The 24,316-nt window shown below is 40.9% G+C and overlaps 1 protein-coding gene across 1 annotated transcript in view; it reads right to left on the reverse strand.

The window, feature by feature from the left end:
• The window catches only part of nuak1b (NUAK family, SNF1-like kinase, 1b), a 31,608-nt gene extending 11,366 nt beyond the window's left edge, over positions 1-20,242 (reverse strand). The window contains exons 1-3 of the mRNA XM_062993517.1: positions 19,192-20,242; positions 8,388-8,508; positions 617-768 (exon numbers count right to left, since the gene is read on the reverse strand). Of these exons, the coding sequence (XP_062849587.1) occupies positions 617-768; positions 8,388-8,508; positions 19,192-19,425 (507 nt within the window). The 5' untranslated portion in view covers positions 19,426-20,242. The remainder of the gene's footprint in view (positions 1-616; positions 769-8,387; positions 8,509-19,191) is intronic.
• Positions 20,243-24,316: the final 4,074 nt, after the last annotated feature.

The raw sequence follows: 24,316 nt of genomic DNA on the forward strand, positions 1-24,316 counted from the left end.
TACTACTCATCCCGCCCTCCAACCAAAATATAAAAGTGCGGAAACCTTTTGAAGATCACTTGTATTTTTCCTGTGGCAAATTGCCACTGAGCAGCCTGGTGTAAAATGTGATGCCTCCTCCATATTGGACTGTTTGATTAAAAACTTGAACTGAGATCAAAACAATGCATGTGCTGGTCAAATTCTAAAAGATGCTACCTGATAACAAATAATTACTAATACTAAAAGCCAGGGCCAAGTTGACCCTCAGATGAAATTTTAGTTCCATTGCAGCAGAAAAACACCGCGTTGACATGCTGGTATGACGTCATGTGCTCTTGTTGTCTCCAGAGTGTGCTACCTACATAGCTAAGCCTATCAGTAATAAATTGGATCTTTAGATCAGAGATATTTTTGTGCCAATCAGACCTGGAGTAATGTTTATAGGCTTATAGGTTCATTTGCCTGACTGCATCATTTTGCTTTTGATACTGTGCTCATATTTACATTTTACATACTATGTAAAGCTTTCTTACTTACAACCATATATTGAAAAGGCAAAATTCACCCAGTTTGCACATACTTGAGCTCATGATAGGGAGAAAACAATGAAATGTAGGGAAAGCCTATACAATACCTTGTGGCAGTAGTGCACAGCAGACACAATCTGCCTAAAGAAGTGGCGAGTCTCCCTCTCGGTTAGTCGTCGGCGCTCGCTGATGTAGTCATACAGCTCTCCCTTACTGGCATACTCCATTACAATCACAATCTTGTCTTTGTTCTCGAACACTGCAACATAATGAAGAGCAGACCAAACAGTTCTTCAGTCAAAACAGTTCTCGAAACATTTTCTGCCTGCAGCGTAAATACAACACAGCTCTTATCTGCTGTGTACTTCCACTAATGTGTTCATACAGCATGTCATGTAACAAGTACAAGGTGCATAATGTTTGGCCAAAGTTTACATGAACAAAGACTTTCAGAGACAACCATCTTTAAGGAAGTCCTCCGGTCATGCAATATAAATTCCTCATCCTCTTAGGTTTCAGTTAATTTGAATCAGAAATAAGAAATTGTACAGGCCTCTTGGACAAATATGTCCAAGAAGAAAGGCAAAGTAAATATTTTTGTCTGGGCATTTGGCAGGGTTTACAAGAGCTATGGTTTAAACCACTAACCAGCATTGTGGTTGTGGTATAACGACAAGCAACACAGCAAATTATAGTGAAGTGCTGCACTAGAGTTTCTGCAGCAGAAACTGGTTGTTGCTTAGTAAGCCCAAAAATTTCCAAATCTCCTTTTAAGGACTACCCCACCCAGTGCTGAGGCCCAGCAAGCAGTGTCTGTCATTCGTCCAGGAGAGAAGCATCAGCTCATTCCACCTCACTTTCCTGTGGCCTTTGACTGCAAGGCAGAGAGGTGGAGCAGCAGGCCTTCTGGGAATTGTGCAACCATAAGAAAACAGGAGAGCGCAGGAAGAGAACGCTGAGAGGGCAGGAAGAACACCGTGTCAGTGTTCCCATTGCTGCAAATCATGCCCTTCTCACACTGTTGTGGGAAGATAGCAGGCAATTGATAGGTTCCACAACACCACCGTAAAACCTTTGGCATGTTGATGGGCAGTCATAATTCAAGGCCAAACTAAGGAAGCTCTTCCAAACAGCTCATTGAATTTGTTACATGTGATATTTTGTTATTCATCATATGTGACAGGTGTATTTCGTTTGGCATTTTCCCTGTGTGGCCTTTCCCTGTGTGATTATTTTAAACATGATACAGTGCACATTTTTTATTAATATTTCATAATGGCCCTCACAACCACATTAATAATAGTCGCAATGACGTCACAAGCATCTGTGGCTGAGAAGTTAAAGCTGACTGACACTGCTCTGTGGGTGTAAGACATGCCATTTCTGGCTTCTCTACCAATCATGTAACATTTACAGCATTCAGACACTTTATCCAAAGCTGCTTACAATTGTGATTGATTGCAGTGCAACCTATTGAAGCTTAAAAGCCTTGCTTAATGGCCCAACAGTGGAAACTTGGCAGTGGTGTGGAATGAACCAGCAACTTTCTGATTACTAGTCTATCACCTTAACAACTAAGCTACCACATGTTATGGCAACCATAACCATCTGAAATGCCTGTGAGCTCAGGTGAATAGATCTCCTCCAGACACGTTCATATGTCCAACAGCACTGGGGGAAGCCGCAGCTCATAAAAGTCAATAGCTGTCTTCATGTGTCTTCAAAGAAGCATGTGCTGGGCACAATAGGGGAATACGCTAGTGACAACTGGCAACCCGAAAGGTTGTTTAGATTGTTTTGATTCATATTTAGATACTTTATTTATACACTGAATAAATACAATGAATAACAACCAGCGTCATAAGATGAGAATGTTATGGGACTAAATAAGACTACGTCATTGTATTTGCTTCTAAATTTGGCAGCCTGTGTGTGGTTCACTCTATGTTTAGTCAAAAACTGAGTCAAACTTTTTAAAAGATGCCACAAACTGTCTGTGTCCTTGCACATTTCATAAGCTAAAATTAGCTAATGCTATTTTAAAGCAGTGTGTCTCCAAAACAGCCTACCAGCACTGAAGGTTCCCTCAACAGACTGCAATAAAAAGTACAGCATATATACAAGTTGCTCTACTTTTCACACCCCAACCCTATTAGGTGCACAAAACCATCAGTATATCCCTTTCAGATATTTTAAAATTCCTCTCTGACCTGTTTTCAAATCTTCTTCAGCACTTCCACTAGAATATGACCTTTGTGCCTGGAGGGCGTACTAGGCTCATGACCCCTTGGCTGTTCCAGTTCATGAGTGTGTTCATAAGATGCAACCTCTGACCCCTTATCCCCACTTCTCTCTTCACCCCAGGGGGATAATTAGCCAGATAACACATCCTTGGCTGGTGATGGGCCACTGGGTTCCATTTGCCCATCACTCTACTTCCTTTGTTCAGCAGATCTCCTTACAATGCAGCAATTATTGGGCACGGTTCATGTGACACTCATTTCTTTCAGACTCTTTAACACAATTACACACAGCACTCATGCCCAGGCAGCAAAGTTATAATTAGAAGTGGGTGTTGTGTAACTGAGTAGAATAGTGTACTTGTGGTTCTGCATGGTTCAATATTTATAATGGGTTTTAAACCATTACAAATCAAATGTGCAAAATGGAAACACTCTATGTGCATTATAAAAATTGCACAACCAACACAGATGCCGGGCAAATACCCTATTTTAATGTACATTCATCACAGCTAGCAAAAATGCAATTTCAGTACCAAGCTCTTTGTCTGCACTATTGTTTCACAGCCATTAACCCCTATACATTTGTAGCATTTGTCACAAACTCCTATGCAGTGCAAAACCTTCCACATTGGCTGTGTCCTAAATCATACAATTACCTTTTACTAGTGTTGTATTTGCAATTCAACATCTTTAGCTAGCTAACTTGATCCTTGAATGAGATTTTGGCACCAGATGTACACCAATGCACTCTTAGCAATTCTACCCTCCCATTTTCTCTCCCAGTTTGATCATAGCTAAATCCCCTCTACATTGCCAAATCTTGGCCAAGGAGAGCTCATACAATGACGCAGCCCCTGCAAAATAGGCACCATCCTAGGCTGAAGCCCTATCATGTAGAGAGAGCTATGCTAATGCCTCAGATGCCTCGACCAGAGAGCAAAGAGTACAACTGGATAGCAGCAATAAAACCCATTTGACCTCCTTGCAATGAAACCCTTTTGCCTGTTGGCCTCCCAGCCAGATTGCTGGACACTTGAATAGTGAGGTCACCCCAAGATAACATCAGACAACTGACAGATCAGTTTATGTTGTTATTTATACTCATAAGGTCTTTGTTTTTGCTAGAATAATGTTACTTCTGCCTTGTGATGACTAATTTGATCCATCAGCCTCCCATCCATCCAAAAAACATCTATTTTAAATTCAGGGGCACTTTAAAACTCCACAGAGACTGAAATGGAAAAAAAGAATGGAAGTCTGGCATTTGGATGGTAATACACTGTAAAAAGATCAACTTATGAATTTTACCCTTGAGCGTCAAGGCTGTGTGTGTATGCTGTTTGATATTTTACACCCACATCTGGTTTAGCTTTGTCTCACATATGCACTTAATGGTTGACAAGGGTGTTGCCGGATATAAATTTCTCTGTCTATACATTTCCTGTGCTAGTTTGGAACTAGACCAATCCGCAACAGTAAACACAATTTAACAAGAAACACCACACAGCCAACACATATAAAACAACAGAGCTGTAGGAGTGGTGATGGCAGACGAAACACACACAGACACTAGCCTGACTCCAGAGGACTATTTGTATTGGTGTTTTCTCCTCATCAACATCTTAGACACTTTTAAATGAGCCAACCCCAACAATGGCCGAGTTATCAGACTGCACAGAGGCCAACATCAATCCTCATCAAGTCCTCACCATTTAATAAACACAGAGTGTCTTCAGACTAACACTTTAGTTAACTAATGTGGTATGTGCAAGGCCTGAAGTGAAACACAACCACCCACGTTTCCATGGAATAGACATTTGAATATGCCTAGAAAGGGAAGTAATGATCTGCTAGGTATGTGGAATTCAGTTTAGCAATCATGTGTCCCAAGTGTAGAAAAACTTAAGGCAGAGGTGGAAACCCAACTGTCACCCTGGGTTCTATAAAATTTGCATAATTGCATTCTGATTTTCTTATTTATATACTTTATGAAAGAAGTGACATGTTAGTACTGTTGATGTGCTAACAGGTAACATTTCATGACAAGGTTCAGACTGAACAAATAGCCTATGGCAAGGTTGCCACCAAACATTACCTTCATTACTGTAAAATATCTGTCTAAAACTCTATATAAGTTTCACATTTTCGTTACATTCATGACAGGACAGGTTACATGATTCATCAGTTCAAGTTCAATGTCACAGGTAATTTTGCATCTCCAATTCACCTTGTCTTTGGACTGTGGGAGGAAACCAGAGCTCCCAGAGGAAACAAAGTAAAGAACTTGCAAATTCCACACAGAAAGGACCCGGTCCGCTCCACCTGGGAATCAAACCCAGGACCTTCTCGCTGTGAGGCAACAGTGCTACCCACCATGCCACAGTGACACCCCAAAACTCAATTTTAACACTGCATTCCTTTGTTCGGTCCCAACCCCAGGGTAGAGACAAACATTATTGAGGCATTTATCTGTTCAGTTTGTATCTGGGACCAACCCGGAGTCATCCATTTCAATCAAACGCATATTACTGCATTGAGAAAAAGATGCGGTATTGCGCAGACGTGTATTGGCAATTCATTATTGTTAAAAGGCGTTTCAATCATGTTTAATTCATAGCCAAGTCACAGATGCTTTAGTGCATGAGGACGAGATGGCGAGCCAAAGACCCCGCTCCCTCCCAGAGTCAGGTCTGCTTCCCAGCTGCTCCCTCTGAAACCGCCAGCAGATGTCTGGCCCCGAGATCAAGAGGATGGAAAGAGGAAAAGAAGAGACCCCTTAAATGCATGTACAGTTACCCACAGACACCCCACTTCAGTGCGCTCGAAAATACTGACATTTCCTTTTAAGCACAAACAGGCATGCCTGAACATATCCTGCAAGCATCTCCAAAAGTACTGTAGACAAACAGATAATTAATGACAGAATAGATGACAGCACAGATCTACAGTAAAACTTTCGTTTATGCAACAGACTGCACAGTAATAAAAAAGTCAAATGGAAACTTGGACATTTGAGTATTCAAGTACTATTACACAATGAGGTAAAAACTTATTACTACATGTGACAACCCCGCCCCCCAGTAACTATAACAGCCTCCACTCTTCCAGGAAGCCTTTCATAAGATTTTAGAGTATGTCTGTAGGACTGCCCATTCAGTCAAAAAAGGATCTGTGAAGTCTGGCACTGATGCTGGCCAAGATGCTGGTAATTTATCTTGCATGTGCTCAACAGGGTTAAGGTCAGGACTCTAGAGCCTAATAAAGTAGGATATGCAAATACAGAATTTCATTGTACTATACACATGTACAGTGTATCACAAAAGTGAGTACACCCCTCAGATTTTTGCAAATATTTGATTATATCTTTTCATGGGACAACACTATAGACATGAAACTTGGATATAACTTAGAGTAGTCAGTGTACAACTTGTATAGCAGTGTAGATTTACTGTCTTCTGAAAATAACTCAACACACAGCCATTAATGTCTAAATAGCTGGCAACATAAGTGAGTACACCCCACAGTGAACATGTCCAAATTGTGCCCAAATGTGTCGTTGTCCCTCCCTGGTGTCATGTGTCAAGGTCCCAGGTGTAAATGGGGAGCAGGGCTGTTAAATTTGGTGTTTTGGGTACAATTCTCTTATACTGGCCACTGGATATTCAACATGGCACCTCATGGCAAAGAACTCTCTGAGGATGTGAGAAATAGAATTGTTGCTCTCCACAAACATGGCCTGGGCTATAAGAAGATTGCTAACACCCTGAAACTGAGCTACAGCATGGTGGCCAAGGTCATACAGCGGTTTTCCAGGACAGGTTCCACTCGGAACAGGCTTCGCCAGGGTCGACCAAAGAAGTTGAGTCCACGTGTTCGGCGTCATATCCAGAGGTTGGCTTTAAAAAATAGACACATGAGTGCTGCCAGCATTGCTGCAGAGGTTGAAGACGTGGGAGGTCAGCCTGTCAGTGCTCAGACCATACGCTGCACACTGCATCAACTCGGTCTGCATGGTCGTCATCCCAGAAGGAAGCTGACGCACAAGAAAGCCCGCAAACAGTTTGCTGAAGACAAGCAGTCCAAGAACATGGATTACTGGAATGCCCTGTGGTCTGACGAGACCAAGATAAACTTGTTTGGCTCAGATGGTGTCCAGCATGTGTGGCGGCGCCCTGGTGAGAAGTACCAAGACAACTGTATCTTGCCTACAGTCAAGCATGGTGGTGGTAGCATCATGGTCTTGGGCTGCATGAGTGTTGCTGGCACTGGGGAGCTGCAGTTCATTGAGGGAAACATGAATTCCAACATGTGCTGTGACATTCTGAAACAGAGCATGATCCCCTTCCTTCGAAAACTGGCTCAACTCATGGCAGTTTTCCAACAGGATAACGACCCCAAACACAACCTCCAAGATGACAACTGCCTTGCTGAGGAAGCTGAAGGTAAAGGTGATGGACTAAACCCAATTGAGCACCTGTGGGGCATCCTCAAGTGGAAGGTGGAGGAGTTCAAGGTGTCTAACATCCACCAGCTCCGTGATGTCATCATGGAGGAGTGGAAGAGGATTCCAGTAGCAACCTGTGCAGCTCTGGTGAATTCCATGCCCAGGAGGGTTAAGGCAGTGCTGGATAATAATGGTGGTCACACAAAATATTGACACTTTGGGCACAATTTGGACATGTTAACTGTGGGGTGTACTCACTTATGTTGCCAGCCATTTAGACATTAATGGCTGCGTGTTGAGTTATTTTCAGAAGACAGTAAATCTACACTGCTATACAAGTTGTACACTGACTACTCTAAGTTATATCCAAGTTTTATTTCTATAGTGTTGTCCCATGAAAAGATATAATAAAATATTTGCAGAAATGTGAGGGGTGTACTCACTTTTGTGATACACTGTATATGTGTATATGACAAATAAAGGAATTCCACCTGCCTTAGATTATAGATTCTTCCACACCAACTATGTCTAGCCATATCTATATCAATCTTGTTTTGTTTACAAGAGAACATTCATGTTGAAACACTAAAGGGCCTTCCTTTAACTTTCCAAGTGGGAAACATATCATTCTTTATCTTTTACTCACTTTCAGCTGCTTGTGAAATTTTGTGGTCGGATCATTCCTGTCTGCACACCTATGCCAGATGCCCTGTCTGATGCAACCCTCCCTACAGCTAGGCTGTTCTGCAAACCCCCCTCAGACATAGCCAATTATGTCTGTGTAGACCCCTGACCAGCTGATAGCACTGGAGAGATTCTAACCCTGGAACCCTGGGCTTGTGTGATGTAACCCAAGCACCGGGAAGCATATAGTTTATTTCATATAATTGTTGTTACACAATGTGTGTGGCTAAAATAACTCAACTTTATTATTAAGAGGGTGGTGTCCACATACATTTGGCCATACAGTGTGTACAAAAAAAGCAAGGTGTCGGTCACAGAATTCACTGTAGGCACGTACACTCACTATGTCCAGTGCACACTATCACATTTTGCATTTTATGTCAGTGGGCAACTTGTATTGTCTTACATTGGATCTGTAACATTAAAATCTAGCTTAAAAAACAGATAATAACAAAAAATATGGATAATAGATTCAGGAATAGCAACATGTATGCAACAAAGACAAACCTTCATATATAGAAATGATGTGGGGGTGTCGGAGGGATGACATGATCTCAATCTCCCGACGGATGTGCACCATGTCCTGCTCATCCTTGATTTTTTCCTTCTTGATGGACTTTATAGCAACCTGCAACAATAAAAGAGATGATCTCAGTCTTCACATATTTACCTGAACAAGCTGCCTAAAGACAGCTATGTAAGACTATGGCTTTATTCTCAAGAAACTTGAGGTATCTGTCCGAAAAATATTGATATGCATTGACATAGGCATGTTGTTTATGTTGAAAAGACATATTTAGTAGTATTAAAAACAGTAGCAAAAGTATATCCTAAATCTTTGTAGTAGTGGGCTAGAGTGTTTTATCGCTGTACCACGACAGTGCCCTAAAGAAAACATGCCTTAATAGCCTTTGAATTTTTGTGTAATTTCAGATGGCTGGCGTGTACGACTAAAGCCTTGACTTCTACTGGCTGACACTGTTATATATGTGACCCCCCTCCCCTGGGAATAATAAAGCTGCCAACTAACCAACAAGCCTACCAAGCTACCTACCGACCTACACTGAGGTATGGAAACTCTGATGAATAAATAAAAAGGTCATTTCTATAAGTCAGCCCGTGTTGATGCATGTGTTCCATCGGTGTATGGTTGGATCTGAAATCAATGGCAACTAAGCAAATGTAAAACATGTGTTGAATATGCATTCCTATTTAAATGTGGCTGATGCTTATTTTCATGTATTAACTTACATTTTATTGTAACCATCATGTTAATGTTTTACTTACATTTAAATACAGAATAAAATAAAATAAGAATGATTCAAACTATCCTTTGTTACCTGAACTGAACCCCAAAGACTCTGATAGTGGAATGAGCCTGATTCAACAAATGCAGACGTAAGGATTGGAGCCTGCAGTTTAAACCCATCCATTTCACTCAGTGTGTCATTTTCAAGCCTCCCTGCAGATGATGAAGGTGTACAGGTTGGAAGGAGGGGGGGGGCAGGCCAGGCTACAGTAATGGAGGCCCTCTCTATGTCCTGACTCTGCTTCTGTGGGCGGCGGGTTTTTGCCGAATGCTTTCTCGCTGAGACTTAGGACTCATAACAGCTTTCCCTCTAATAGACAGATCAGGTTGCAGTGTAGAGAACAGTTAGCACATGTTCTTAGCCTAGGCAGCATACAGACTCCTTATGTTTTTATGTTTCCACATCTTCACTGAAATGATTAGTGTTTAAGTGTGAAATCTTTTTATTTGAGATAGCGTATTCCTAAAGCAGCGTAATGGTTATGGTATGTTAATAGCCAGTGACTCTGCATGGGAGTAGAGCTTTAATACTAAACCTTTGTACAGTGATCTCATCAGTTTTGGCCCTCCTCTGATCATCTTGACATTTCTTGGTAAAACGGCGAAGAATACATTAAGTGGTTTCATACGTCGGAGAAGGGCATTTGTTCTCTAGTTATTGATTGTGCTGATGTACTAATGTACTACTATTCTGTCATTTCTTATTCTCATCAAACATTCATTCATCTTTAGTTAACACTTTATTGTTGTCAGGGTTGCCCTAGGTCCAGAGCCTATCCTGGAAATAATGGCTACAAGCAGGGAATGCAAGCATGTCAGGGAGACAATCCACCTTGGCAGAAACTCCTACAGATTTGGGTAAAATATGGTGAGAAATAAACCAAAGTCACTGCAGCTGTGTGTAACTAATACTGGTCTTATGTGTGTCCATGGCTTGCGTTTACAGCCAGTAAGGTTTCTGAACTACTTGGACAAGCAGATATGATCTACTATTGTCTTACCAGGCTGCTGGTATGACAATATGAACTTGTATTTTTCTTCTAAAGTTTTTATCCAATATACTATACAGTATGTATAGTAATTTACCTGACTAGTTAGTTCAAAATAGTACACTATTCTGGTTTTTATCTCGTTAGGACACCAAATGTAGATGCTGCTACTAGTTTTAGTAAACAGATAAATACTGTTTCAGTTGACAGTGTGATTATTCAAAAGCAGTCCATTCAAAAAAGGTCTTTTACAGCTTTAAATATACTTGAACGAACACATTTATTGTGTTATTATCAATCTTTACTTTCACTTACAAGTAAACAATTACTCCGTTAATTATCTGAAGAGTAAGTAATACAGGCCTTAAATAGCCTCAGGACATTCAGTACGTTGGACGTACAAACTGTCCACTCCTGATTATGTATTCGCTGTTCCAAGTGAACCATGACTCAGGGTTTCATCTGGATTGTTTTAGTAAAGAGATTTAGTGCTGACCAGTATGTGATGTCATGCAAAGGAAAAGGAAGTGCGGCAGGGATTTCCTGGCTAACCTACATCCCCACCCCTAAGCTTTAAGACACGCATAGAGCTGACGGAACAACAAGATGTGGGCCAAAACTGTATAAAGAAAAATATCAGTTATTGTTTTGAAATTGTGATGTCCTGTTAAGTATCAGGTTCAATTACAGTAAGCACCTAACATGCTAAAAATACATGATTCCTATGTACGAATTATATCCTTATATGCTTTTTATATCACTTCCATCAACCACTTCATACTAGCCAGGGTCGTGGTACGTCTGGTTCCACCGGAATCATTGGGCGTAAAGTGTGAACCCACCCTGGACAGGAAGACAATCCTTTGCAAAGTGTCACCCAACACCCTGAATGTGCGCCCAGTTGGCCTCTATCATCACTGAGACTCAAACATGGATCTCAACTAGACTGCTGTGCCACCCGAGCCCTAGAATATATACAGTAAAAAAGTGAACGATTTTTACATGCTTGTAAGGGACATTTCAATTAATAAGTTCAACATCTGACTTAATGGCTTTAACACATATATACGTACACTGATCAACCATACCATTAAAACCACCTCCTTGTTTCTACACTCACTGTCCATTTTATCAGCTCCACTTATCATATAGAAGCACTTTGAAGTTCTACAATTACTGACTGTAGACTGTCGATTTCTCTACATACTTTTTTTTTGCCTGCTTTCACCCTGTTCTTTAATAATCAGGACCCCCACAGGACCACTACAGAGCAGGTATTATTTAGGTGGTGGATCATTCTCAGCACTGCAGTGACAATGACATGGTGGTGGTGTGTTAGTGTGTGTTGTGCTGGTCTAAGTGGATCAGACACAGCAGAGCTGCTGGAGTTTTTAAATACCGTGTCCACTCACTGTCCACTCTATTAGACACTCCTACCTAGTTGGTCCACCTTGTAGATGTAAAGTCAGAGACGATCGCTCATCTATTGCTGGTGTTTGAGTTGGTCATCTTCTAGACCATCAGTGGTCACAGGACGCTGCCCATGGGGCACTGTTGGCTGGATATTTTTGGTTGGTGGACTAATCTCAGTCCAGCAGTGACAGTGAGGTGTTTAAAAACTCCATCAGCGCTGCTGTGTCTTATCCACTCATACCAGCACAACACACACTAACACACCACCAGTGTCAGTGTCACTGCAGTGCTGAGAATGATCCACCACACAATTAATACCTGCTCTGTAGTGGTCCTGGGAGAGTCCTGACCATTAAAGAACAGCATGAAAGGGGGCTAACAAAGCATGCAGAGAAACAGATGGACTACAGTCAGTAATTGTAGAACTTCAAAGTGCTTCTATATGGTAAGTGGAGCTGATAAAATGGACAGTGGGTGTAGAAACAATGTTATGGCTGATCGGTTCATTAATTAGAGAAAAAACAGAGTTGCAGACATCATAGTAAACCCAAGACTGCCATGACATACACATTCATTACATGTCATGTCCAGGTACACTTTTAAATTAAAACCTCTCAGGTCAAAAATCTCAGCTTTTTCTGCATACAGTACAGTATCCTAAATAGCACATGCAGCATAACTCTTGCCTATCCATCTTCACTGCATTAAAATAATCCCCTCTCTTCTAATGATAGGATAAGAACTCGACAACTGCACCCTTTGCCAAAGGCGTATACCAGCGCATGAGAGTCCTGCTTTTCACTGAGAAACAAAAACCACATGTTATACAGAGCCGAAGGTAAATTATGCAGCACATCCCTATAAGGAAACCCAACTGGAATGGCTCAAAATTTGATTATGTGGAATGAAAAGGCATAAATAAATACATAAACTGGGCCAGCACGCCTAGTTGAAATCCTCGGGTATTTACTGGTAAGCCACAGAAAACTGTTTTCCATTATCTCATACAGTTTATCTAAGGCTCAGGTATGTGCCTCCTGCCAGCCTCACAATAAGAGTGCCGGAATGTAAAAACTCCGCAGGGGCCCAGTGTGAACAGGTCTCTCGCTGCAGCACCTCCCCTTCTGGATAATCAGGCATTTTTTATTCTGAATGAGAAGTAGCCCTTATTTAACAGTACTGAGTCAAAGACATCTGGATCTCATTTTTTCAGAACAGTGTTACCCATCTAATTAGCATGTCATGTTCTACCTCCTGAACAACTGATATAATGACCAAATTGTTTCATGCCTTCTGATGGAGCAAAGTTGGCCATACGGTAAATCATGGTAACCTGTATGACAACAGTCCTGACATCCCAAAGTCAAGGTTTGATAAATTAAAGCAAAAAGAGCAAGAGAGAGGTACGTATTTGTACTACCGACTGAAATAATCATGTAATGACACACATTCCTGCAAACCAAGTGAGCAACACATAGGCTTTAATAGTGAATATTAAAAAAGGGAATTAGGTCAGGGCAATGTCTGCTCCCAATTAATATAAGTCTTTGAGACCATTTTATTTTAATGGGCCACAGTTAGACACCAGTTCAGAGTTATTAGCGCCAATGATGTTATTGGCCGACGAGGCGTCTACATAAGACATGATTGGCTATGTCTCAGGGGGCGGATGGTCAATGACCTGCCATGGATTAGTATATTTTAGTCCAGGGTATGTTACTGCACTGAAACCCTGCCCAGGAAAAAGCAGTGATAAATCATAAAAATAAAAAAGAGTAGGACTCAATATACAGTATGTGTACATGGGTAGATACCAGTTAGAGCTGGTCAGTCTTCCAATACCTCACAGTTGATAAGCCTGCTTGTTGTTCTTGTAACAACTTTATGATTTGCTTTTTTAGCCCAGCCATAGTTTGTTTAAGAATAGCTCTTTAAAAATAATAATAATAAAAGATATCAGCCCTAACTCAACAGTGATGGAATTCCATGGTCCACAGAGCTGCTTTTTTCTCTCTCGGTCTTAGGCCTACTATATGATATTAATTTTCCGTGACATTTTCATTTCCTCAGCAAGATGCCCTTTCATGTGTCCCAATTCAGCTTCAGCCATGCTGTCAGCACAACCTTTTTTCACCATCTCCTGAAAAAACACATACACACATGGCCAATCCTGATCAGCATACCAGCAGATGCAAAGAACTGCATGCTTCTCAGGCTCATATGAACGGACATAAGACAGATCACATGAACTGTACTTCATTAATACCTGCCTATTAATAACAGAATGAGTTCCAGTGCCAACATTTCAGAGCTCTAAATCAATACATACCAGCACATTATACTTCATGTAGGTGAATATACACCGATCAGCCATAACATTAAAACCACCTTCTTGTGTCTACACTCACTGTCCATTTTATCAGCTCCACTTACCATACAGGAGCACTTTGTAGTTCTACAATTACTGACTGTAGTCCATCGGTTATTCTGCATGCTTTGTTAGCCCTATTTCACCCTGTTCTTCAATGGTCAGGACTCTCCCATTACAGAGTAGGTATTATTTGGGTGGTGGATCATTCTCAGCACTGCAGTGACACTGACATGGTGGTGGTGTGTTAGTGTGTGTTGTGCTGGTATGAGTGGATAAGACACAGCAGCGCTGCTGGAGTTTTTAAACACCTCACGGTCACTGCTGGACTGAGAATAGTCCACCAACCAAAAACATCCAGCCAACAGCGCCCTGCGACACTGATGTAGGTCTACAAGATGACCAACTCAAACAGCAGCAATAGATGAGCCATCGTCTCTGACTTTACATCTACAAGGTGGACCAACTAGGTAGGAGTGTCTAATAGAGTGGACAGTGAGTGGACACGGTATTTAAAAATTCCAGCAGCGCTGCTGTGTCTGGTCCACTCATACCAGCACAACACACACTAACACACCACCACCATGTCAGTGTCACTGCAGTGCTGAGAATAATCCACCACCTAAATAATACCTGCTCTGTGGTGGTCAGGGTGAAAGCAGGTTAAAAAGATATGTAGAGAAACAGATGGACTACAGTCAGTAAATGTAAAAGTGGAGCTGATAAAATGGACAGTGAGTATAGAAACAAGGAGGTGGTTTTAATGTTATGGCTGATCAGTGTATATCCGAGGCACTGGAAGTACAACACACTTGCTTGGGTGCAAACTATGCAAAAGCTATTTTTGGTCTACGCACTAAAGATAATAAATACATTCCTGTAAGGTCAATGGTCATGGAAATGGTACCAGTCTGAGCCTGCACACTCACACCAGCATGATTTGCAGTCATTGCAGCCTGGTGTGTCATTAAAAGTGAGGAATGAAAGTTCAACGCTTTGTCAAACTTAGCTGTCTGATTTAAAAATGCATCATCTGAAAGCACACACCCTTCCAGAACTATACTTATCAGCAACATGGAAAAGTCACGCTGTTAAGAGATCCTGTCAACCACTGAGGTCATAGAGCTGTGGGCCAAGTTTCCCCAAATCACTAGAGGTGTAACTACCACTGTAAACTTTACCCATTGTAGGTTAAGCCCCACACATGCCAGGTTGTAAAAGATAAACTCAACATGAAGGATACTTAACCAAGGTAAAGCAATACTGTGGCAAAACAGCCACACACACAAATAGATAAGTAAAAGAATGTAAAGACAAGCCGGCAGTCAAAGCAAAATACCCCAAAACTGTTATATTGTTTCTTTTTATAGTATCTCACTGTGATTTACTGGAGCCCCAAAGCCTTTCCAGACTTGGAGACTTTGTTTAACTGTATTTAAATTTCTCTAGAATGTGTGCTTTTTGAGACCTTCTAGCCTGCTTGACACTGGCAGACATTTACATTTTCAGCATTTAGCAGATGCTTTTATCCAATGTGACTTACAATACTGTGACAGTTTATTGTCTAAGCAATTGAGGGTTAAGGGCCTTGCTCAAGGGCCCAACAGTGGCAACCTGGCAATGGCCTTAACCGCTAGGCCACAACTGTCCAGACAGGTTCTATATAAGTGATGTTTAGGGACAGTGGTAGCCTAGTGGGTAGAGCTTTGGGCTATCAACCGGAATATTGGCGGTTCAAATCCAGGCTCTGCTATGCATTCACTGTTGGTCCTTGAGCAAGACCCTTAACCCTGTCTGCTCCAGGGGCGCCGTATGATGGCTGACCCTGCGCTCTGACCCCAGCTTCCAACAAGCTGGGATATGCGAAGAAAGAATTTCATTGTACTGTACAACTGTATCTGTATATATGACAAATAAAGTATATCTTCTTTTTCTTTAGATTCAACAGGTCTGCCAATAATTATGCCAGGGTGTGGGTGGTGAAACTCAACCCAACTGTCAGTTTGGTAGTTTGGTTAACTGATTGGTCACTACAAGTGCAATTACTTTTTCACAGGGTGCCAGGTAGGGCTGAACAGCATTTGTCCTTCAATGAATCATTTAAAAACAAGCATTTTGTGTCTACTTGGGTTATATTAGTCTAATATTAAAAGGAGTTTGATAAGCTAAAATAAATCAGTGTGACAAATATGCAGAAATAGAAGAAATTGGGAAGAAGGTGATAGTGGTATGTTGCTTTTTAGTCCTTGAGAGATATAGAAGGAATGCAGAGCTGTGAGTAATAACTGTTAGACAAATAACTCCTTGTCTGGATGACAGCCCACAGGCTGACAAATACACATACAAGAACAATGCATATCTGTTTTTCATTTCGTATCCTCAAGCAGCAGAACAACAAATTGATAAATGATGTCTGACCCTACGTTTGGCCAATAGTGAAAGTAAAACAAAAAAATACTGTACATGTTAGGCTTTAGAAGGGTGATTAATAAACACAATCACCACTTATTTTGTAACTCAACTACTCCTGCCAAAAAAGAGAAAAAAACCCTAGAGCTGTTCAGGAGAAAGGGGCGTTTGTACAGTATATATGAGGTTTAAATTTAGCTTTATTATCTGATAGCAGTTTACTTGACACAAACTTGGTCCTAGCACTGGGCTTAAAAACATACCACTGCCCGAGTGTGCTGTGTGAGTGTGTTTGGCAGAAAGGATCTGTAGCAGACGGCAATAGACAGGCAGTAAAACAAACAGAGTGCACAACCAGAGCAGGGTAAAGGGCATTCTGGAAATATTTTAAAGCACCACAACATGCTATATATGTGACATGTGCTCCAAGGAAATGTGTGACTTTCCAACACACACACCACCCAGAGGAATAAACTCAACAATTATCATCACACTATAAAGTCAATATGGTGTGTGTGAATAAGTGAGAGCTACAAGCTTTGAAGCTTTTGATTAGTAATCTAAAGGTCAGTGGTTCAGGCCCCACCACTGCCAAGTTGGCACTGTTGGGCCCCTGATTGTAATCAGTCACAACTGTATGTGGCTTTGAATAAAAGCATCTGCTGAACACCATAAATGCAACTCATATTCTTCTTGCTTTTATTACCATCTATATCGAGCAGTCATTTTGCCTTACTCCATCTCTGTTTATTGCATTTTTTACATTGATTATTATTTGAAAGCATAAATCTTATTAAATATTTTGCAATATGACTGCTAATAAGACATTGTACCACGCAGAACCAGAACCAGTGCTATTGGCTGGCTGGGCATCTACACAGACATGGCTTGTTATGTCAAGTTGCTACCTTTTTATCAGCTGACTTTTCAGCATAGTCTGCAAATAATAGTCTGTTCTCAATATCAGCTCTTTTGTGAGCAAACTGTTGTTTGAGTCTACCGTAAGGTCAAAGGTTTAGCTAAAAGCAAAATTCCAGAAGTAGTCATGTAATCTTACAAAATACCTTAAATCAGCATACTGAATTAGGGCCATGCCATATAGCTAAACCTTATTCATATGCCACATCTGGTCTGCTTTTAATGATTAGACAATAAGCATTTGAAGTCCTGTATGAACAATAACCTTACTCTACTTCACCATGCGTTTTGGATGACTGTAATGATTTTACTATAGTGCAGTACAAACACTTATCTATAACTAGACAGTCCTACAATGACAATGCTTTCAAAAATCAATAAGTCTCGAGTGCTCTAATTCCAGAGGGAATTTGCCAGGAACTGAGCACAAACCTGCCAGGAGAATGTGCACACACAAACACACACAGACATCTACCACCTGGGGAAAAAAAACAACCAAGTATATCAATGCAAATCTGCATGCCATTCCATCCCTAACGTGGTTCTAAGATTGGGGTCACTATGCCAGAGGTCAACAGAACAACTAGGTTGTACTCACATACCTTTTATTATTTGATCACATAGACCATATGGGAGAATAGCCACTGTGCACAAGAACACAGATGGCACATGTTCCTGACCCACAGCCCCAAATACCCATTTACCGTACAATCAGCACTGAGTCAGTCCTAATGGATTTGCAGATTAGAGACCTATTCTCAGTTTAATCAGATTCTATTTCTAAGAACACAAAAACATTTAAGTGCCGATGGCACCACTACAGCAGAGTCATGGTCCCGAGACTATTAAAGGGGCATTCGTTTTACCAAGAAGGGATTAGGAAACAGCTGGCAGAGCACACGCCAAAGCGCTGGTTACATCAAGTGCATGCTCGTGAAAGAGTGTCATCAGGCATGTGGTGTGGGGCACATGTCCCAGGAGAAGAAAAACACAACACTTGATTCTACCAGCTGTTGTGCACCTTTTTCATGAGTATAGCCTTAAAACATTATTGAAATACTGAAATAGTCAGAATAGTCAGAAGGTTGCTGGTTCAATCCCCACCACTAACAAGTTGCCACTGCTGGGCCATTAACCATCAATTGCTTTGTATTCAGTAAAAAAAAATTGTAAGATGCTTTGGATAAAATCGTCTGCTAAATGCCATGAAAATGGGAGAATGTGATTTGGTATGCAATACAAATACATATAAATATAGCCATATTTATGAATTTCTATGATTTGTATGACTGGACTACAAGTAAACAATGATCAGCTACAGCTATAGATATGACTAGGTAGTAGTTGTGTAGTGGCTCAGCAGATTAAATATTAAATTGCTCAAAAGATTACCTTTAAGCAAATGTGAGTAAAGGAGTCTTAACACTTCCACTTACTTATTTTGGACATGGTACCCAACATCTTAATTACCTCCAATAAAATGAATTCAATAAATCATTTATTTAATAAACATTAACAATTCATGTATTCTGATCAGTGATGCAGTGGGTCTGGCACCATCTGGACCGAGCATCAGTCCATCAAAGAGCATTACACACTAAACTATTCCCTCTAGGGGACAATTTCGATCAGCCAATCCGCTGTCTATGCGACACTGGTCCTGAAGACCTGACCTTAATGTCCAGTTACTGTATGTGAGAAGTTTGGCATGTTATCCACATAGGTGTGAAGGAGTGAGTGATGTACCTGCACCCTGACCAGTGGATCCAGGCGACACCACACCGATTGCGCCATTGACCATGATATGATTCATAAGGTATGTTGTTTCTGAGCAGGGCTGATCACAAGCTGTGCTGGGCTGCTACCTAAGTTGACCACTGTTTAAGAAAAAAAGACATAGCTCACCACTCTGCCTGAATGCCTCTCGATGGCTTTCTTCACTTTTCCATAGGTGCCTCTGCCCAGCGTCTCCAGCAGCTCGTAGCGGTGTTTCAGGTTGTGTTTGTGCTGGTGTTTCTTGACGCCTGAGCCGAGCTGACCCACGCTGCTCGCCGCCGGAGGAGAAGCCGAATTGAGCTGACCTGCTCTCTGCTTCTCCCCAGAGCACTCGGCTCCGACCTCCATGTCCTCACAGGACATCAGATAACAGTTTTCAAACTATTTTATCTAAATAGCTAGTTCTGGAATATTAATAATAGGTTGTAATACTAATAGGCCTGGTTATAAGAGCCTATAATGATCAATAAATAAATAAATAAATATGAAAGGTATAGGTTAACATATAAAATGCAGCCTATGATTGTCAGTGATGGCTCACTTGCCTCATTGTCGCCAAGGTGTCTACCTAGAGGTAAGGTAAGTAATCAGGGTTCTCTGAAGCTATTACTGGGCTAAAAAGATATGAGCCATATTGGACAATTATGAATGTATGGGGTATTGTGTGTAAACTGGTATACCACATACATGTAACTAGGCATATTACAATAAACACTAATTAATCTGAATAGAAAATTATGAATATGATATTTCTAATAATTATGGACGTATACAGTCCAGTGTCTATTTCTAGTCTAACCTACTCATATACAATCCACTCTCACACACTGACCATATATCTATTCTCCTAATAAAAATAACCAAGCCTCTAGTGTCTGTCCGTTTGCCGTATCTGACCATGGCCTCCGTCCCTATCTTTTGTTTACCTGTGACGACGCATTGCCTCAAACGTATTGCTCGAATTCAGCAAAAACCCAAAGCAGAAATAATAAGCTAAATCGTCATTGAGAGCAGAAGGTGAAGCATGGCCGGGACCGGCGGCTACACTGCGGTTTAGTCTCATTCTGTCGGCGGCTCGCGTTGGTGTCCGGCTGCGGTGCGTGAGGCGCTCCATAACTGAAGTGAGGTGGCGGAGGGTCCAAACAGCTGCAGCGCTCTCTTCAATATGGCCATATTACAGCGCCTGCCTGGTCTTTTCTCTCGCTATCTCTCTTTCTCTGTCAGTATAACTGGCTGCTCTCCTCCACCCGTCTCTACGCTATTTAAAGAACAGGAGAGGCGGGATTTGCGCTCGTGCCTTCTTTTGTAGTCCGCACTGTCTTGTTGTAGTTTTGGGCTTCTCTCGCGCGCACGAGTGAGCGCTTACCTTTTTAGCAAAGACAAAGGGCCTCGTCCTAAATCACCCAAATACACACGTGAGATGAAAAATTCGAGTTAAACACATAGAATAAGTTTCCATCCAGCACCCTAAATGGTTTTTTCCTCACACTTGTCAACACACTTGACGCTAAAAATCCACAAGACAGTTTTTCTCTGTGGTGTCGAACTCACACTCGAAATAGGTCAGAAGGAAAACCCCTAAAAAGGTTCCAGCTAGCATTCTTAATGTTTTTTCCTTCTGTAAAAACCCCTGTGGCAGTGATTATCAAATCTGGACCTCCAATCCAAATGTGGTCCAGAAATTCCCATCACTAGTAAACAATTAAACATTTAAAGAAAATGCTTGGTCGCTTTTCCATCACACTTTCCTGGAGATGGAAAATCTGTGGAAAGGGTGGCATTGTGGCACAGCAGGTAGAATAGGTGCTGCACAGAAAAATGGGTTCAGGGTAGTTAATTATAACATTAAACAAATGACAACTTTGTCATCACACTTGACTTTTAGTCAAAGTAAAGATTAAAATCCTTAGGACGGTTTTTCTCTGTGGTTTCAAACCCACACATGAAATAAAAGGTTTGAGGAAAACCTCTAGAAAAAGGTTTCATCTAGCACCCTAAATGATTTTTTTTATTCTGTAGAAACCTCTGTGGCAGTGATAAACCTCGAATCGAAATGTGGTCCAGAAATTCCCATTACTAGTAAACAATTAAACATTTAAAGAAAATGCTTAATCACTTTGTCATCACATTTTCCTCTTAGTTAAAGGACAGATGGAAAATCTGTGGAAAGGGTGGCATTGTGGCGCAGCAGGTAGAATAGGTGCTGCACAGAAAAATGGGTCCAGGGTAGTTTGTTTATTAGGATTTTAACGTCATGTTTTACACTTTGGTTACATTCATGACAGAAACGGTAGTTACTCATTACACACAAGATTCATCAGTTCACAAGTTTATATCAAACACAGTCTTGGACAATTTAGTGTCTCCAATTCACCTCACTTGCATGTCTTTGGACTGTGGGAGGAAACGGAGCACCCGGAGTAAACCCACGTGGACACAGGGAGAACATGCAAACTCCCCACAGGAAGGACCGGACCGCCCCACCTGGGGATCGAACCCAGGACCTTCTTGCTGTGAGGCGACAGTGCTACCCACTTAGCCACCGTGCCACCCCCAGGGTACTTAATTATAACATTAAACAAATGACAACTTTGTCATCACACATTACTCTTAGTCAAAGTAAAGATTAAAATTCTTAGGACGGTTTTTCTCTGTGGTTTTAAACCCACACATGAAATAAAAGGTTTGAGGAAAACCTCTAGAAAAAGGTTCCATCTAGCACCCTAAATGATTTTTTTTATTCTGTAGAAACACCTGTGGTAGTGATTATCAAATCTGGACCTCAAATCCAAATGTGGTCCAGAAATTCCCATCGCTAGTAAACAATAAAACATTTAAAGAAAGTGTTTGGTCACTTCGCCATCACACTTTCCTCTTAGTTAAAGGACAGATGGAAAATCTGTGGAAAGGGTGGCATTGTGGCGCAGCAGGTAGAATAGGTGCTGCACAGAAAAATGGGTCCAGGGTAGTTAGTTAAAGCATTAAGCAAATGACAACTTGTCATCACACTTGACTTTTAGTCAAAGTAAAGATTAAAATACTTAGGACGGTTTTTCTCTGTGGTTTCAAACCCACACTATAGAAAAAGGTTCCATCTAACACCCTAAATACTTTTTTTATTCTGTAGAAACCCCTGTGGCAGTGGTCCTTAAATCTGGACCTTGAATCCCAATGTGGTCCAGAAATTCCCATCATTAGTAAACAATTAAACATTTAAAGAAAATGTTTGGTCACTTTGTCATCACATGTCCCTCTTAGTTAAAGGAAAGATGGAAAATCTGTGGAAAACATACAGAAGATGAATTGGCTACTATATATTGACTGTGAATAAGAGTGTAGGTGAGTACATGTGTAATGCCCTGTGATGGATTGGTGGTCTGTCCATGGCGTATTCTTACCTTGCACACAGTTTTTCTGAGTGGTTTCAAACCCACTGTAACCATGACCACAATGAAGGAGCTAGTACAAATTAAAAATTGGAAAAATAAATTGAATTGGGCACCATGGTTGTTTGGCTGGTGAAGTGAGGGTACCCCAGGACAACATCATAATGTTAAAAACATAATTGTTTTTCCCATTTCCCAAAACACTGTGAACTGGCTAATCTAACTTGCCTCTAGATTTAAGAGTGTGATGTGCTATAATGGATTGGCACGCTGTCCAGGGTGTTTTTTTACCTGACTTTGACCTATTTGAAAAAGTTAGTTAAACTGAATTTTAAAAATGGTTTAAATAATTTTGACCTTGATGGCTGTACCTGGAAGATCTCTGCCTTTAGGGATGATATGGCATGATGGTGAAGTAGGTAGTGTAGGTGATGCACAGCACCAGCGTCCTGTAAACCTTGGATCTTCCCTCTCTGTATTGTTTGTGAAAAGATTGGAACAGCATAAACAATTTGATCTTGAAGTAGAAATGGTTAAACCTCATCCAAAGACCATCTGTGGACCCCTTTGATTTAGGCAAGGCAAGGCAAGGCAAAGTTAATTTATATAGCACCTTATACACAACCGTGGCTGACCAAAGTGCTGTACAGGCTCAGTATACTATGTAACATAAAAATCTTACAATAAATTCCATTCCTAATACATAATACATAATAAAACGATTAAAACTATTAATTACAGTCGCTGCACCCCTCAACCAATGTTAAACGCCAAGGTAAAAAGATGTGTCTTCAGCCTTGACTTAAAAACACCAAATGATTGTGCAGTCCTAATCTGGGAAGGCAAGTTGTTCCATAATGTTGTAGCAGCTACTGCAAAGGCTCGATCACCTCTGCTTCTGAGCTTAGACCTTGATGTTTCCAAAAGCATTAGGTTACCAGACCTTGGGTGCCATCCCATTTAAGGCCTTAAAAACCAGCAATAATACTTTAAAATTAATGATAAATTTCACTGGGAGCCGATGAAGGGAAGCCAGGACTGGCGTTATTGAATCACGTTTCCTTCTTTAAGTTTTAATAGCAATATTGTAGTAAATTGTAATTCTTTAAAACTAATCATTTTAAATGATCATTGTTTGTTGATTCTGACAATACATTTATAGCATAAAATTTTATGCACAATTTAAAATACATATAAATATGATCATACCAAATGTCTTCACTAATTGCGTAATCATGGTCAGGTTTGTGTGGGTCTAGCACCACCCAAAAACACTGGGCACTTGCAAGGGTGTTAATCCAAGGCACCTCACTATCCTTTTTGTCTGATAAACTGTCAGGGTTAGAACACTAGCCAAGGCTGTAGTGTTTTCATTGACTGTATGCTAGCTTTCATTCCAGCATGGACAAAGTCAAGCTTACTCCAAATCCAGAAACGTACAAACAATGTGTGTCGCAGATGCACTCAGACATGATAAACTTTGTTTGCATCTGGTTGATTTAGAAACAGTGCATTTATCAAGTGGTTGAACAAAAGAAAGTCTTAGTCCAATGGGTCTTGGAAGTCTCAGGAATTTGGGACATTTGTGGTTGTGGTCTGCTGTGGGTCAGCGGAACATAAGCTCTATTAGTAACTGTCTCTGTATGCGTGTGTATGTGCATGTGCATGACCAATATTTGCATCTTAGTCAAAGCTTGGCTTTATGTGCCTTGGTATCAAATGTCAAGAGTTGAGCACAATTTAAATGCAATAGTCATTCATAACCTGCCAATCTTACACTCCCTAAAAGACATCAATGAGTGTTTAAAACACAGTAGTCATTTAGTCATACTATCTGTATGCTATTTGCTATAACATAATCAGAAACC

This window comes from Trichomycterus rosablanca, chromosome 1 (genome assembly GCF_030014385.1).
Source record: "Trichomycterus rosablanca isolate fTriRos1 chromosome 1, fTriRos1.hap1, whole genome shotgun sequence".
Taxonomy (NCBI): domain Eukaryota; kingdom Metazoa; phylum Chordata; class Actinopteri; order Siluriformes; family Trichomycteridae; genus Trichomycterus; species Trichomycterus rosablanca.